General features: G+C 44.3%; 1 protein-coding gene across 1 annotated transcript in view; it reads left to right on the forward strand.

Annotated features, from left to right (window-relative positions):
* The window catches only part of ANK2 (ankyrin 2), a 155,164-nt gene extending 150,220 nt beyond the window's left edge, over nt 1–4,944 (forward strand). The window contains exon 51 of the mRNA XM_056489562.1: nt 2,709–4,944. Within this exon, the coding sequence (XP_056345537.1) occupies nt 2,709–2,892 (184 nt within the window). The 3' untranslated portion in view covers nt 2,893–4,944. The remainder of the gene's footprint in view (nt 1–2,708) is intronic.
* The last annotated feature ends 9,040 nt before the right edge of the window (nt 4,945–13,984 follow it).

The following is a 13,984-nucleotide window of genomic DNA, read 5'->3' on the forward strand; positions in this document are numbered from 1 at the left end:
TCTATTCTATTCTATTCTATTCTATTCTATTCTATTCTATTCTATTCTATTCTATTCTATTCTATTCTATTCTATTCCATCACCTCTTAAATTTCAGGATTCTATTCTATTCTATTCTATTCTATTCTATTCTATTCTATTCTATTCTATTCTATTCTATTCTATTCTATTCTATTCTATTCTATTCTATTCTATTCTATTCTATTCCATCACCTCTTAAATTTCAGGATTCGATTCTATTCTATTCTATTCTATTCTATTCTATTCTATTCTATTCTATTCTATTCTATTCTATTCTATTCTATTCTATTCTATTCTAGTCCATCATCTCTAAATTTTCAGGATTCTATTCTATTCTATTCTATTCTATTCTATTCTATTCTATTCTATTCTATTCTATTCTATTCTATTCTATTCTATTCTATTCTATTCTATTCTATTCTCTCCTCAATTTCAGGATTACACTCTATTTATTCCATTCTACTTCATCACCTCTTAAATTTCAGGTTTCTATTCTGTCCTATCCTTCATCTTCCTATTATTTCATTCTATTCCTCCTCCTTATTTTGCCTCTTCTCTTCTCCTTCATCACTCACACTCCTCCATTACTGTTTCATTAGCACCTGCTCTCCACTCCTTCGTAATTTCCCACTCTCCATTCATCACCCCCACACTCATTTCAGCACCTACTCTCCTTTCCTTCTGCAACCACACTCCCATTCTCTCATCCCACACGCTCCATTAGTTCATATCCACCTACTTTCATTTTTCATATCCCACTCTAAATTCCTTCACACTCTCCTCCATTAATTGATCACCTGCTCTCCACTTTTCATCGCCCATTCACCATTCTTCAGATCCCAGATTTCATTCTTTCTTCATGACCCACACTGCATTCATTCTTCATCTCCCACCCTGCTTTGCTTCATCACCCGCTCTCACTCCTTCATCTCCCACACTCCATTTCATCATCACCTGCCCTCCATTCATTCTTCATCTCCCACACTGTGTTCATTCTTCTCCACCCACACTCCATTCATTCTTCATATATCCCACTCTTCTTTTCATCTACAGATGCTCTCCACCCCATCTCCCACAGTCCATTCATCACCAGCCACTCTCCACTCATTCTTCATCACCACCTCTCCATTCCTTCATCACCAGCTGCTCTCTACTCATTCTTCATCTCCCACACTCCGTTCGTCATTACCTGCTCTCTTTCTTATTCATCTCCATCCACTCCATTCATCAGCACCCGCTCTCCACTCATTTGTCTCCCATACTCCATCATCACCCGCTCTCCACTCATTCGTCTCTACCTGCACTCCATTCATTAATATCCACCCAAACTCCATTCACTCCCATTCCCTCATCTCCCACACTCCATCCATTCATCACTCAACACTCCATTGATCTCCACCCATTCACCATCACCTGCACTGCGTTTATCCATCAGCACACCAGTGCTCGCTCCATTCCTTCCTCAACCTTCCAGCCTCCAGTTATCTTTCTCCACCCACTTTGATGCCCTACATCCATCTTTCAGTCTCCATTCCCTATCGAGTCTACATCCACACATCCATCCTTCACTCTCCATGCACACATTGATGCCATTCTCTCTGGTTCTGTAAATAAGAAGCAGACTCAGTGTGGTAAACAGGTTTTTCTTTATATGAGGATCTTCAGGTGAAAGGAAGGAGACAACACCCGTAAAATTTTTATTTATTTTGAAAATTTTACTGAGCATTAGCATTCATTTCTCTATCCATTCTTCAGTCTCTCTCCATTCATTCATCCTCCAGTCAACATCCTTCCCTCTCCATACTTCATCATGCACTCTACATGCACACTTTGAGGCCCTTCTCCCCGGTTCCAGAAATAAGAGGCAGACACAGTAAACTGGGATAGCTTTATGTAAGGATCCTCAGGCGCACATTTCCTCAGGTGGAAAGTGCTGAGGAAGCACACCCTGCATGATGTGTGTAAATTCTTCAGTGATTTTGCAGATTTTCATTAGCGTTCATTCATCATCCATCCATACATCCATTCCTTCTCCAATCTTCATCCATGCTCCATACATCATTCTCCAGTCTCCATCCACCCATCATCCAGTCTGCATGCATCCATCCTTCACTCTCTATCCATTCTGATGCCTTTTTCCCTGGTTCTAGAAATAAGAGGCAGACACAGGGTGGTAAACTGGGGTACCTTTGTATAAGGATCCTCAAATGGAAAATGCTGAGGATGCAAGCCCTGCATGACTGACGCATGTAAAAGTTTAATTTATTTTGCAAATTAGCAGATCTGACAAGAGCCCGCAGTTAGAAGTACACCCAGTGAAGTAATGCCCCCAGCTCTAGTACACACTAGATAATGCACCCCCTCTTTGGATTAGGATAAAAAGATGCCTCAAAGAGCCGATTTCAACCTTGGTTTCCAAGGAATGCCAAGATAGCATAGGGGACCTGCCTAAGAAAATACTGAAGCTAAGTTGATATAACAGGCTACAAGTAAATGTGTAAAGACTACAGAATATATATACAAGGGTAAAAATCCATAGGAGTTTACTATTGCATCATACTTATCCCTTGCTGTGCCTTCTCTCCAGCATGCTTAACTCTGCCTTGAAAGGCCTGAAAACCACCATTCTCTCTGACCTCCAGAGCTGCGCCCTTTCTAAGTCAGGTCTCCCCTTTCTTTGGTTCCAGGACAATACTAAGTAAAGCCAGCACACAGAAGAGGACCGTGATGAAGGACCGCTATGGAAAACACGTTCACATCGAAGAGCTGGAAGACACCCCAGAAGCGCTCCCCAGGGATGACCTCCAGCATGACCTCCAGCAGCTTCTCAGGCACTTCTGCCGAGAGGACTGGGCACAGGAGGCCAAGTGAGAAGCTGCCGCCCCCGCACCGTGCCACGTGACCCCTCCCGTACGCAGCTGTCACCGTCCCCGGGTAGCAGAGTCATCACTGCCACTCCTACCGGTGCAGCTGCAGTGAATTTATTTCTCCCTATCCCAAGTTTCATTTTGTGCTGTTATGATTTTTCACCCTGTAAGCTAATTTGTGACCAAAGATAGCATCCTTCAGGCAGGATGATTTATCCGCCACAATGGCACCCCGTCAGCATCACCACTTGTCCCTGTCCCCTCGCTCTGGCACTCGCTTACTGACACGGCCCCTGCCAAGCAGACTTCATCGACAGGCCTCTTCCTCTGACTGTGTCCATGCACCGAACAAAGGAGTTGACGTGTGAGCTGTAAATAGCAGAGTATTTGAACTCATGAGTCCGCAGAACACTCACTGCCCGTTGGTGTCGTGGCTCCGAGTGCGGTGACCCCGCGGAACGGTGACGCATCACTCGGCGGCGGCACCCGGACTGCAAACGCTGACTGACCCAGGAGGAAGCGCTGCAGGGCTACCGAGCACTAGGACTTGCTGCTCAGAGATCCGGTCTAGGCAAAGGCTGCCAGAGTCAGGCACAAGGCAGCTGCTCACATCAATTACAGCTGACTGTGGCCATTAATAGTACAGACACCTCCAGACAGCCACTGGAACATTTCCCCTCCAACAAAGACAAAATTTCACACTAGGTACCCAAGTTGCTAGCAGCTCTACCTGCAGCACGCTCACATATGGTATTAAAGCCTATAGATCCGGACCTGTGGTGGGGTGTAGTAAACAATCCTAACTCCGGTAGTTTCCCGTTTCCATCACCACTTAGCCGACCTCACCAACCGGCTGGGGGTGCTTCCTGCTGGCCACTGCACTGTAGATAATAACTACGGGACAAAGACTTACCCACTATACAAGGAGAATAATTAGGTCACCGTGTTTTATCGAGATTGCCTCTTAGCTGATACACGCATGTGGCATTTGAAGGTCAAAACCAAACCCTCCTAGAACCATGTCAGCTTCTCGGCCCTCTTAGCACTGAGCGAGCAGTTTTTATCTTCTGATCGAGTGTTTTTTAAAGAACAAGTGCTCACAATCCTCGGCAGCCCATTTCTGTTAATATTTGTTATGTAACTATATATTATATATATTTCTAAACTGACCCTGTGAAAACCACACTAGCATGTCTGCACTTTTATTTTCCGAAAGGGGAACATAGGGATCTGAAGTTCTGGGTGTTCTATACCTTAATATTTAATGGAGGGAGCTCTGTAGGGTTCTAGCGTAACATGCATACACACAAACACACCAACTTAATGCTTTTCAACAGCTATTTCAGTTTTTTAAGAGTAGCCTCAGTAGCAGAATAAAACCAACCCTCCTCTAGGAGCAATCCTTTGTCCAAGCTTATCTGGCCTTCTACAATTATAGAGTTATTTTCTTTGTTTGTTTTGTTTTGTTTTGTTTTCTTTTATTAATGACTCACTCAGTGCTCAGAGCAAGGGCACTTCCTCATTAAGGTAATGATGCCAAAAGCATGGAAACATCTCTGGAGCTCTGGCTTCCTATGGGCAAAACCACCTGAGATGCCATGCTGACACTTTTTGGGCAGGCAAGAAAGGAAACTAAAAGAAAAAAGTGTTTTGGCAGCCAAACCGAATGAGACCCGTGATGAAACATCTCACAGCGCATCGTGGCTTCCTGACTGTCCGAGACAGCACAGGAGGGTCTTCAAGGATGGGGCTCTCAAGAAATGCATTTCTGTTGTGTTATTTGCGGTGCAGATGATGTTCTGTGTAACAGCATAATGGTTATTCACCTCTTACTTTGATTTTTTGCTGTGTTATCAGAGAACTTGAATACTGTGAGAAGAAGTGAATTTTAAGTTGATGAATCAGCATCTTGTTCCCATGGTGATAACACTAATTGAATATATCTATGAGGGCATGTATTAGTTTAAAATTAAAAAGATACAACACTAACAATACATGGCTGCAATGTGTACAATGGCTGATTTAACTAAATAAAAATGTACAAGTGTTAAATGTAGCAATGATGGCTCGCTCGCTTTTACTGCCCGCACGGGGAGCTCAGCTGCTCTCTGAGTCACAGCTCCGTGTGCCCAGCTCACTCATCACAGACACAGCAGCCCCTGGTCAAGGGCACGACCTAAGCCAAACAGACAACTGTGTATAAACAAGTCCAACAATCAAACAAATCCAACTCAAACCTGCACACAGCAAGCCAACAACCCCACCTTAAAAGAAACCACACACACCTCCAGCACACAGGTGTCACACTGGCCTGAGGATAAGTGGGGAAAAACAGCCAGGGATAACTAATGGGGGATTATGGAGACACACGTGCCCGGGTGAGCCCCACTGCCTGTGCTGGAGGGCATGACAGCAGGGACAGGGGAAATGGGAGACACAACAGAGGTAGGCTAGCACTGGGTTCTATATGTTTTTAAATCCCAACCTGATCAGTGTCACCCAACGATGTCAGTACTCCCAAACAGAAGCACTATTTTGCTGAAAGATGCTGGCCACTTCTCCTTAATACCTAAAATAAACACCTTTCCTTGAGTATTTTTTTAAACACACTAGTCATTAAATCCAGGAACTGACTTTGAACTCGATATGCCCTCACAAGTAGCAGCAATAATTCAAGTACTAAGTCCCACTTGCTTTCCACCTAGAGAAGCAAAAAGGCTTTTTTTTTTCTGTCTACAAATTACAATAACCAGAACCAACTACGTTTTTTTCCTAGTCTGAATCTAACACAGCTCAACAGTGGGGTTTATTAGCAAAGCCTGTTATGCCCTGCCTGTCTTCCTGGCAAACCCCAGAAGATGCTGGTGGGGCTCTATGACTGGCTGAGAGCTCTTTACTAAATTCCACCATCCCTGACAGCCTTAGTGATAGCTGTGTCCTTCCACTGATGACTTTGTATTGTTACTTAGTATTCCACACGACTGGACTACAAGTGGTGGGGCATCCTGTGGGCACTTCTAGAACACATGGATTCACACACAGAATTCAGTAAGCTGGAAAACACAGACAAACTGAATTCTCTGCTGACCGGTCATGCCATGGACAATCAGTGGATTTTGTAGCTATAAACCATATGCTCCACACACTACAGCCTGTGACTTCAGACCTTTGATAGTGGGCAACTTCCAAATCCAGTACTTTTCCCTAAGGAAATAAACCCAAATGGCTTCACCTGCACCTTAAAACATTCACCATATCCCCGGTCTGATTCTGCAATTGCTGCATGAGCTTGGCACAGGAAGCAGCATCTGAGAACAGCCCGAAGCTACAACAGTTGTCAGGTCTCTAAATATCTGGTAAAGAGGTCATTGGCTGCAATTCTTGTGAGTGCAGTGACAGCACCACAAAGAGCAGCTGTATCCTCAGCCTCTGCCCTGTGCTCCAGTCCCCTACACAGAGCTGGCTTGGCTTGCCAGGCCTAACCCTGTCCTCAGCTGCGGAAGCAGCTGTAGGCACAGTCCTGCTCCACTTCCCTTGCCAGCTCCGTTCTCGCCTTTGCCATCAGGAGACGATTACACATCTAGGAGCCTATCAAGCATGGGGGGAGTTACCTGGGTCTCTGCAGGTAAAGGGAGTAAGGGGAGCTATGAGAAAACACGTTTCTCACATATGGGGAGGGCGTGAGGAGTACCCCTCCTTCCACGTGCACACTGCAGTGCTGTGGAGACACAGCAGGAACCCACAGCTCATTCCTTCAGCTGTTACAGGGACAGCCCCAACAAGGACACGCAGCCACAACCACCCAGGCAGGAAACCTGCAGGTTGTTCCTGCACCACCTCAGACCTAACCCATTTATCCCACTGAGCCAACTCAATGTCTAGTAAGGGCACCCATTCACTTCCAAAAACAACTGACTCCCTTTTCTCTCCAGCTTCCTGGATCTGCTCCACAAAATCCACATCCTTTGTGGTGAACTTTAGTCAGTTTTGGTTTTGTTTGTGTTTTTGGTTTTTTTTTAAACAAATCCGATACCTCCTTCGTACATTGACTGAGTCAATACCTGAGTGATCATCATGTGAGGCCAAGCATGTGAAGCTGTTGCTTAGTTTAAGACTAAAGCTGAGCTTACCTGTCACTCGCTCCCCTATAATAGAATTAAAAATAAATTAAAAGAGAAAACAAACACACAGAAACTTCTCAACCAAATTAATTAACTGGTGTTTCCTCTGCTTCTATTGTTCCAGCAGCTGGCTGGCTGTGAGGATTTTCTTTTCTTCTTTGTCATGTCATAGCACATTTGTGTTATGTCAATAGGAGTCCATGGGACCTGTCAGAATAAAACAGGATTAAAGTAAACAAAAATTAAAAGTGGTTGTGAAAGCCTGCAGAGGTGCTATAAATCTGTCTGAAACTCTGGTGCTGCCCACAACACCCCCTTGCTTCATGAAGCGCAGAAGGAAATTTCAGAACCTACCAGGAGTAAAATAGCAGTGTCTCCCAAAATGCCCCTTCCCAGAGCATGTGGAGATGCCTCCCCTGGAGTGGGATCTCCCCTCAAGGTTATTCCTCAAGGCTGAGAAATAAGACAGGCCCACAGTTGTTGGAATGGATGAGCAGTACCCACCTCTATGAATTGGTTTTACTAGGTTTACAATCATCGCTTTAGTACTCCTTCAGTAACAATGCACTGTACTAGCAGCTCTAGCTACCCTCACTGCCTACTACATAATTTTGATTAAGGTCTTTTAGTTTATATATTATCACATTAAATAATTTCCTGTTTTATATATACAGATGTGGCTCAGTATCCCTAATCCTGCAGGCTAAAGCTCCAATTACACCTGTATAAGCCCTTGGACACAAACCATGGACAAAGGCCGTGACCCAGACCCTTCTCAGAGGAGAGGTTTAGAAAGCCTGGGGGGCCCTTCCGCAACTCTGGACCCTTCTCCACTAACCTTGGCTGGCAGCTCCCACTCTGCCCCAGACAGCCACGACCCCCAAAAGAAGACATCAATGACAGCATTGACCTAAGCTCTGGAGAGGACATGGGGAAAGCTACATTGGAGATAGGTTGCTCTTTTTCACGGTCCACACAAACAACCGCTGTATCTGCAGAACCTCTGTGACTCCACCTGGCAAGGCAGCAGAATCTTTCCATTCATCCCAGAAAAGGACACAGGCTGCACCCAGTCCTCCCTCCTCCAGGCAATGCTGCCTTAGCTCAGAGTTGCACAATACCAGGCTGAAGTGAAAGATCTCCAGAAATATGAATCCCACACATCTAAAGGACCATTCCTTGAAATAATGCAAAGTGCTGTGCTGGTCCCAGCCTTTTTATCGTGCACCAACAGTCTAAGCTATACAATGAAAAGTCACTGGTACTAATCAGCAGGACTGAGCCGATGATATTGAGTATTAATCTAAAGTCAGAACTAGCAATAAGGAAAAAATCCCCAAACCCTCCTCATCCAGTCACCCCAAACATACAGAGGCCAGTACTAATTTCTATTGTCATCTCCAGTGCTACAGGGCAAACACTTAAACACAGCTTAAAAGAGCTTGTTGAACTTCTGTGAGGTCAGACAGAAACAACCTCCCAGCTTTCTCTGAGCAGAACTGACCTCCCACACGACTCCTATTGACCACCACTAGAGTGCAGCAAACCATCAGTATTTCACAGAAAAAAAAATTACTCCCAAGTTTTTTTTTTTGTTTGTTTGTTTTTTGGTTTTTTTTTTTTGGGGTTTTTTTTTTCCCAGTCAAATACTCCCATATTGGCACAAAACTTCCCATCCTTTATTCCAAGTTTAAGTATTTAAAGAATGTATGTATGTTCTTTATGTACTCAGAGTGCTCCCATGTTCCCACCCTTCACTTCATTCTAAGGATTGCAGCCACAGAACACGAGGACTCTGTGCTCTGATCTGCCTAGAGCCACTGGCTGCAAACCCTCTTGGGGTTTGGGCTTTTGTGTAACAGTTTTGGTTTGGTTGTTTTTTCTTTTTTCTTTTTTTTTTTTGTTTGTTTGTTTGTTTGTTTTCTAGTACTTTCTTCCTAGTCTGTAAAGCTGCCCAAAAGTTTCCCCCATTTAAATTTCGTTTATAGTCATGCAAATACGTTCTCTGGGAAGAACGTTTAAAAGAAATAAAAAAAGGGAAAAGGTGAGAAGTTTCTGCCCTCCTGTTTCTACCTTAGCTGACTAAATCCAGAGAAGGTTGTAAAGGTAAGGCACAGGTTGGACCAGCTGAGGGCTCAGCACAACCTGACCCTTCAGAAAGTTTTATACCAAACCAAAACTGCTGCCAGTGTTTCACCAACCACCTCAGGAAATGGGACTTCAGTATTTCAGCATTTATCAATCCATGAAAAAATGTGAGAAAACAAAAGTTAAAGCAAAAATTTATTTTCCATAAGGAGTAAGCCACTCTGATAACAATGAAAGATTTTTCACTCTTGTGTCCTGCTAGTGTGACCAAAATGAACAAGAACAGGTGGAAATAATCAACAGCAACCAAAGCATTTATATAACTTCTTTATGCTCCACAAACACTTAGTCTAATCGGCACCTTTTAAGAGCCACCAAAAACTCCAAACAGCTCGGGTATTTTTATCAAGGCATGGACAGTTCTGACCATACTAAAAACTCATCAATATTAAACTCCTGGCACACATCCAGTAAAATTTCCAGCAACACTAAAAACCATTACCCTCATAAACTATATTTTCATAAAAAACAAACGTGAGCAGCATTACCTTTGTCACAAAAGGATGCCTAACTCCAGGCCTGTGAAAATAAAGCAGCACATTTAACTAAGTTGCTGTCACACTAGACTTGTACATACTTCAAAGCTCCCAAAATATGAAACACATCATTTAAACAAAGGCCCATGTGCTCCAACAGAATATCAAGAGAGCTGTGTGCCAGCACAGGTGGAAGATCACCTGGCAAACTGATATTCCATTTTCCAGACATAAAACACACTTGAAAAATTAAAGCCTTTTCCTGATGGCACAAGAAAAAAACCAAACCACGTTGGCTGGCAGATCACCTCCAGGTTCTTTTTTCTTTGCTGTATAAGACACAAGGCCCCAAGGCCAATGCATGAGGGCCCAAGCCCCCTCACTGATGAGGGCTCCTCACACCCTCTCACATACGAGGAGCCCCTCACAGCGCTCACCTCACGCTCCACGTGGCCCCCTCAGCCCCCTCACACCCCTCAGCCTCCTTACCGGTGAGGGCCCCTCCAAAGTCCCCTTCATGCACAAGGCCCCCCCGCCTCAAACTCCCTCACACACAAGGGCCCCCTCACACCCCTACAACAAGGCCCCCCCCACACTCCCCGAAAATAAAATCATGGAAAGCCACAACTTTTATCCAAGTTTTTACAACAGAGTAATCTGTGAGTAACAGGATCAGAGCCCTGCTTTCCTGCTAGGAGCTCAGATCAGCAGAACATGAAATCTTAAAAAAAGCATTCATGGAGCTTCATCAGCTTCTGGCAGCCTTTTCCCCCTACCCCACTCACCCACAAATGCTTTTTTGCCACACCACATCCCCATAAAATGTACAACAAGACCACTGAGGCCGAGACTCACGGTTTGTAGATCCCTCACAGGAAAACCTGCTCATTCCCACCAATGCCACAGCAAATTTCTGAAAGTTTGCCCTGAAGGCAATACAAAGCAAATCCCACACAATGGGTGATCCTCTCCCTCCAACCGCCCTCAGAGAAATGAGGCAACTGCGCTCCCTCCTGATGGGAAACGAGGAACACCTGGCACCCTGCCCAACCGTCCCACACGCAGGTGAAGCGGATCCTCCAAATGAGGGTCAGGGCTAAGCCACCTTTAGAGAGCCAACCCAAACCTTCTGTGATAACTCAGCTTCAGGTGTGGTTATGTATACTCTTTGGAATGGTAAAGGATAATAACAAAAATAATGAAAAAACCACACCAAATGCACATCCATGTGAAGTCATTGCAGCTAAGGACCTGCAAGAAAGCTGGAGAAGGGCTTTTGGCAGTGGCAGGCAGTGACAGGAAAAGGGGGAATGGCTTTGAAGGACAGAGCAGATTTAGATTGGATATTAGGAAGAAATTGTTTCCTATGAAGGTGGGGAGGCCCTGGCAAGAGTTGCCCAGAGAAGCTGTGGCTGCCCCATCCCTGGAAGTGTCCAAGGCCAGGTTAGACAAAGCTTGGAGCAACCTGAGATAGTGGGAGGTGTCTCGCACATGGCAGAGGGGTCAGACTAAATGAACTTTAAGGTCCATTCCAACCCAAAATTCATGTATAGTGTATGGTTCTTTATGAGTAATTTCTAACTGGTACCACAGGACATATTTACTCTCTGTGTTTGGCTTCCAAGAGCTTTGGGTCATTCACTCTGACATTCAGCGACTTAATTCCTCTTGGACAGGAGGTTTGTGGCCCTGCTGCTCCATGTGTACAGGTGCAACCACTGTGCCACAGACACCTGCCAGCTGAAACAGTCATCCTTTCCCAGACATCCATAATAATAACAACATGCAACGTGGTTACTGATACTACTACTACTACTACTACTACTACTTCTTCTTATTATTATTATTATTATTTCCTCTAGGTAACAGTATCAAAATACCAAGTGTGGCTATGGATACACTACAACTACATCCAGGAAAAAGTAATCAGGTTATTAATTCAGGAGGGGACTGAGGCAAAGCAAGTGTGGTAGAAGGATGGCAAAAATGGAGGGACAAACAATGGGAGAAGGGATAATACAGGCAATGAACAGGGCCTGGGCTTGATCACAGCAGGTGGACTAGGACAATGAGACAAAACCTGTGTTCCCAACCAAGGAGTCAAACCGGCTTGTGTGTCCAGGAGGCCCAGAGGGGAGGAAGACAGGCAGGCAGGATGCATTCCATCCCAAAATGGCAGCACCCAGACAGATGGTCACATTGTCCTGTGCTAGAGCCCATTCCCAGCCAGATGCTAAGTGCCCACTGCTTCCCACCGCTCTCACCCTTCCTCCAGAGCCTAAAGGCTCTGGACTTGGACTAGTCATTCCAAGCTGTGCTGTCAGGCCCAGCAAGGGCCTAAAAGGCAGTTTAGCTGGTTTAGGCTGGCCACAGATGAGGCCGCCCCCATGTGCAGAGCAGGGTGCTGTGGTGGCTGTGTGTGGTGTATTCCCACCACCAGCAGTGACACATTTTCCAAACCTGCTCAGTACCACAGGAATGGTACTGATGAGAAGACAAAGCTCGGGTCCTTGACTGTCTCCTCAAACTGTTTCCAATTATCGAGGCAGTTTGGAGTGGCCCCTGAGCTGCAGGGCTCTGCTTAATAGTGTTTTTATTGATAGCCGCTGGCAGGCAGGCATGATTTTCCTTGCTCCCATCTCACCAAAAGCCAGACAGCTCAGAAATATGAGTCTAAACGAATGAGCCATTAGTGCCAGCTGGCTATTTCCAATTGAGTTATATCTTTTCTGTATTATATTACACTGTTGCCTAGAGGTCTTTGCTTCTGCACTACATTTCCCTAGCTCGCTTATTTTATTATCTGAGTATCACAACTGAATAGCATACAGCAGGTTTCGTGCATATACTTCCAACATGCAGAAAAAAGAAATTGTCATTTCTCTGAGGTCTTTACAACAGAGACTCTGAATTACACTTTTTAGAGGGTGGCATTTATGGCCTTGCCTGACAATTGAAAGGTAGCAGAAAAGCTGTTGCAGATTCTGGACATTAAGTCACTGGAATATTGAATGATCCTGGTTGGTTTCTGCCTGGTCTCCCGGACAGACAGTATTTCAATGTTGAAGAGAAATCACTGTGCAGGGGCAAAACTTACAAGTAAATATGTTGCAGGAACAGCAAAATGCCTCATCCTGTAAGATGTGGAAATACTTCTGTACCAGGAAACAAGTAAAATTGCATATGGGAATTTAGACCTGGTATAATAGTGACAGAACCTCTATAACCCTGACAGTTTTTAAGCTCTAGCCTATGTCTGCAACCATGTTCAGCATCATTTCACTATCAGACTTGAATTGTAATCAACAGAATTATTTTCTCATTACAAATCATCAAGTATAGCCCCACATTTATACCAAGAACTACATCAGAGTCTAAGCCCATGAATGTACTAAGCTTGTGCCAAGTCTTAACATCACTCATGCTCTGTGCTTCTTTAACCTCCCCATTCCACTGATTATACCAAGCATTTTATCTACTTGTTATGAGTTCTGATGCTGCCTGAACTGTTACATCCATTATTAGGATAATTTTTCCCCTGTAGGTCGCTATTTGCCTGTATACAATGTATTCCATGAACACCTTGAAGCACTGCCCAAAGTAAAAAAAAAAAAAATCCTAACCCTTAAACTGGGAATAGAGCTGAAAAAGAGCCATGAAAAACAACCAGGTGGTATCTTTAGGACAGGTAGGGGAGAAAAATGGTCAGACTTTCACACCAACTTAGAGATTATACTTTCTCTAGAAATGCTTCTAGTATCATGTGTCTGGAAAATGGCCTTCTTTTGCCAAATGGAAGCTGGGTTTATTTCATTTACAATGCCTATAAACTGTTTGTTATTCTGGAGCTTTCCTCTGCCTGTCAGGGCCTAAGATCCTTCACATGGTTAAGTGGAGTTCAAAGAAGTTATGTGTAGCAGGAGAGGATGACTAAGCCTATGCTGTATCACTTCTATACTCTCACCTGCCACTAAATCCATGTTTTATTTTGTGACTGCAAAGGGGAAAGAAGAGGAAAATTACAGTCTAAAGAGAAAATAGAAGACATGTACACAATATTTCTCTCCCTTCACGCTCCCATTTCCTCTCTCCATAACTGCTGTTTCATTCCCTGAAACCAAACTCTTATGAGAAGTTGCAGCTCATGTGTAAAAAGTATTCCAGAAACTTCTCAAATGTTATCCTGAGTTATGAATCAAAAGCATCTTATTGCTCACTCATCTGACCTACACTGGCTCCTGAGGGGAGACAGACTGGCTGGCAGCAGTGAAGCAAAATCAATGTTTCTCATAAATACAAATATGCATTTTTCTAGGTTATGCTCAGATTCTTCATCGTCATCATCATTGTC

This window comes from Oenanthe melanoleuca, chromosome 4 (genome assembly GCF_029582105.1).
Source record: "Oenanthe melanoleuca isolate GR-GAL-2019-014 chromosome 4, OMel1.0, whole genome shotgun sequence".
Lineage (NCBI taxonomy): Eukaryota > Metazoa > Chordata > Aves > Passeriformes > Muscicapidae > Oenanthe > Oenanthe melanoleuca.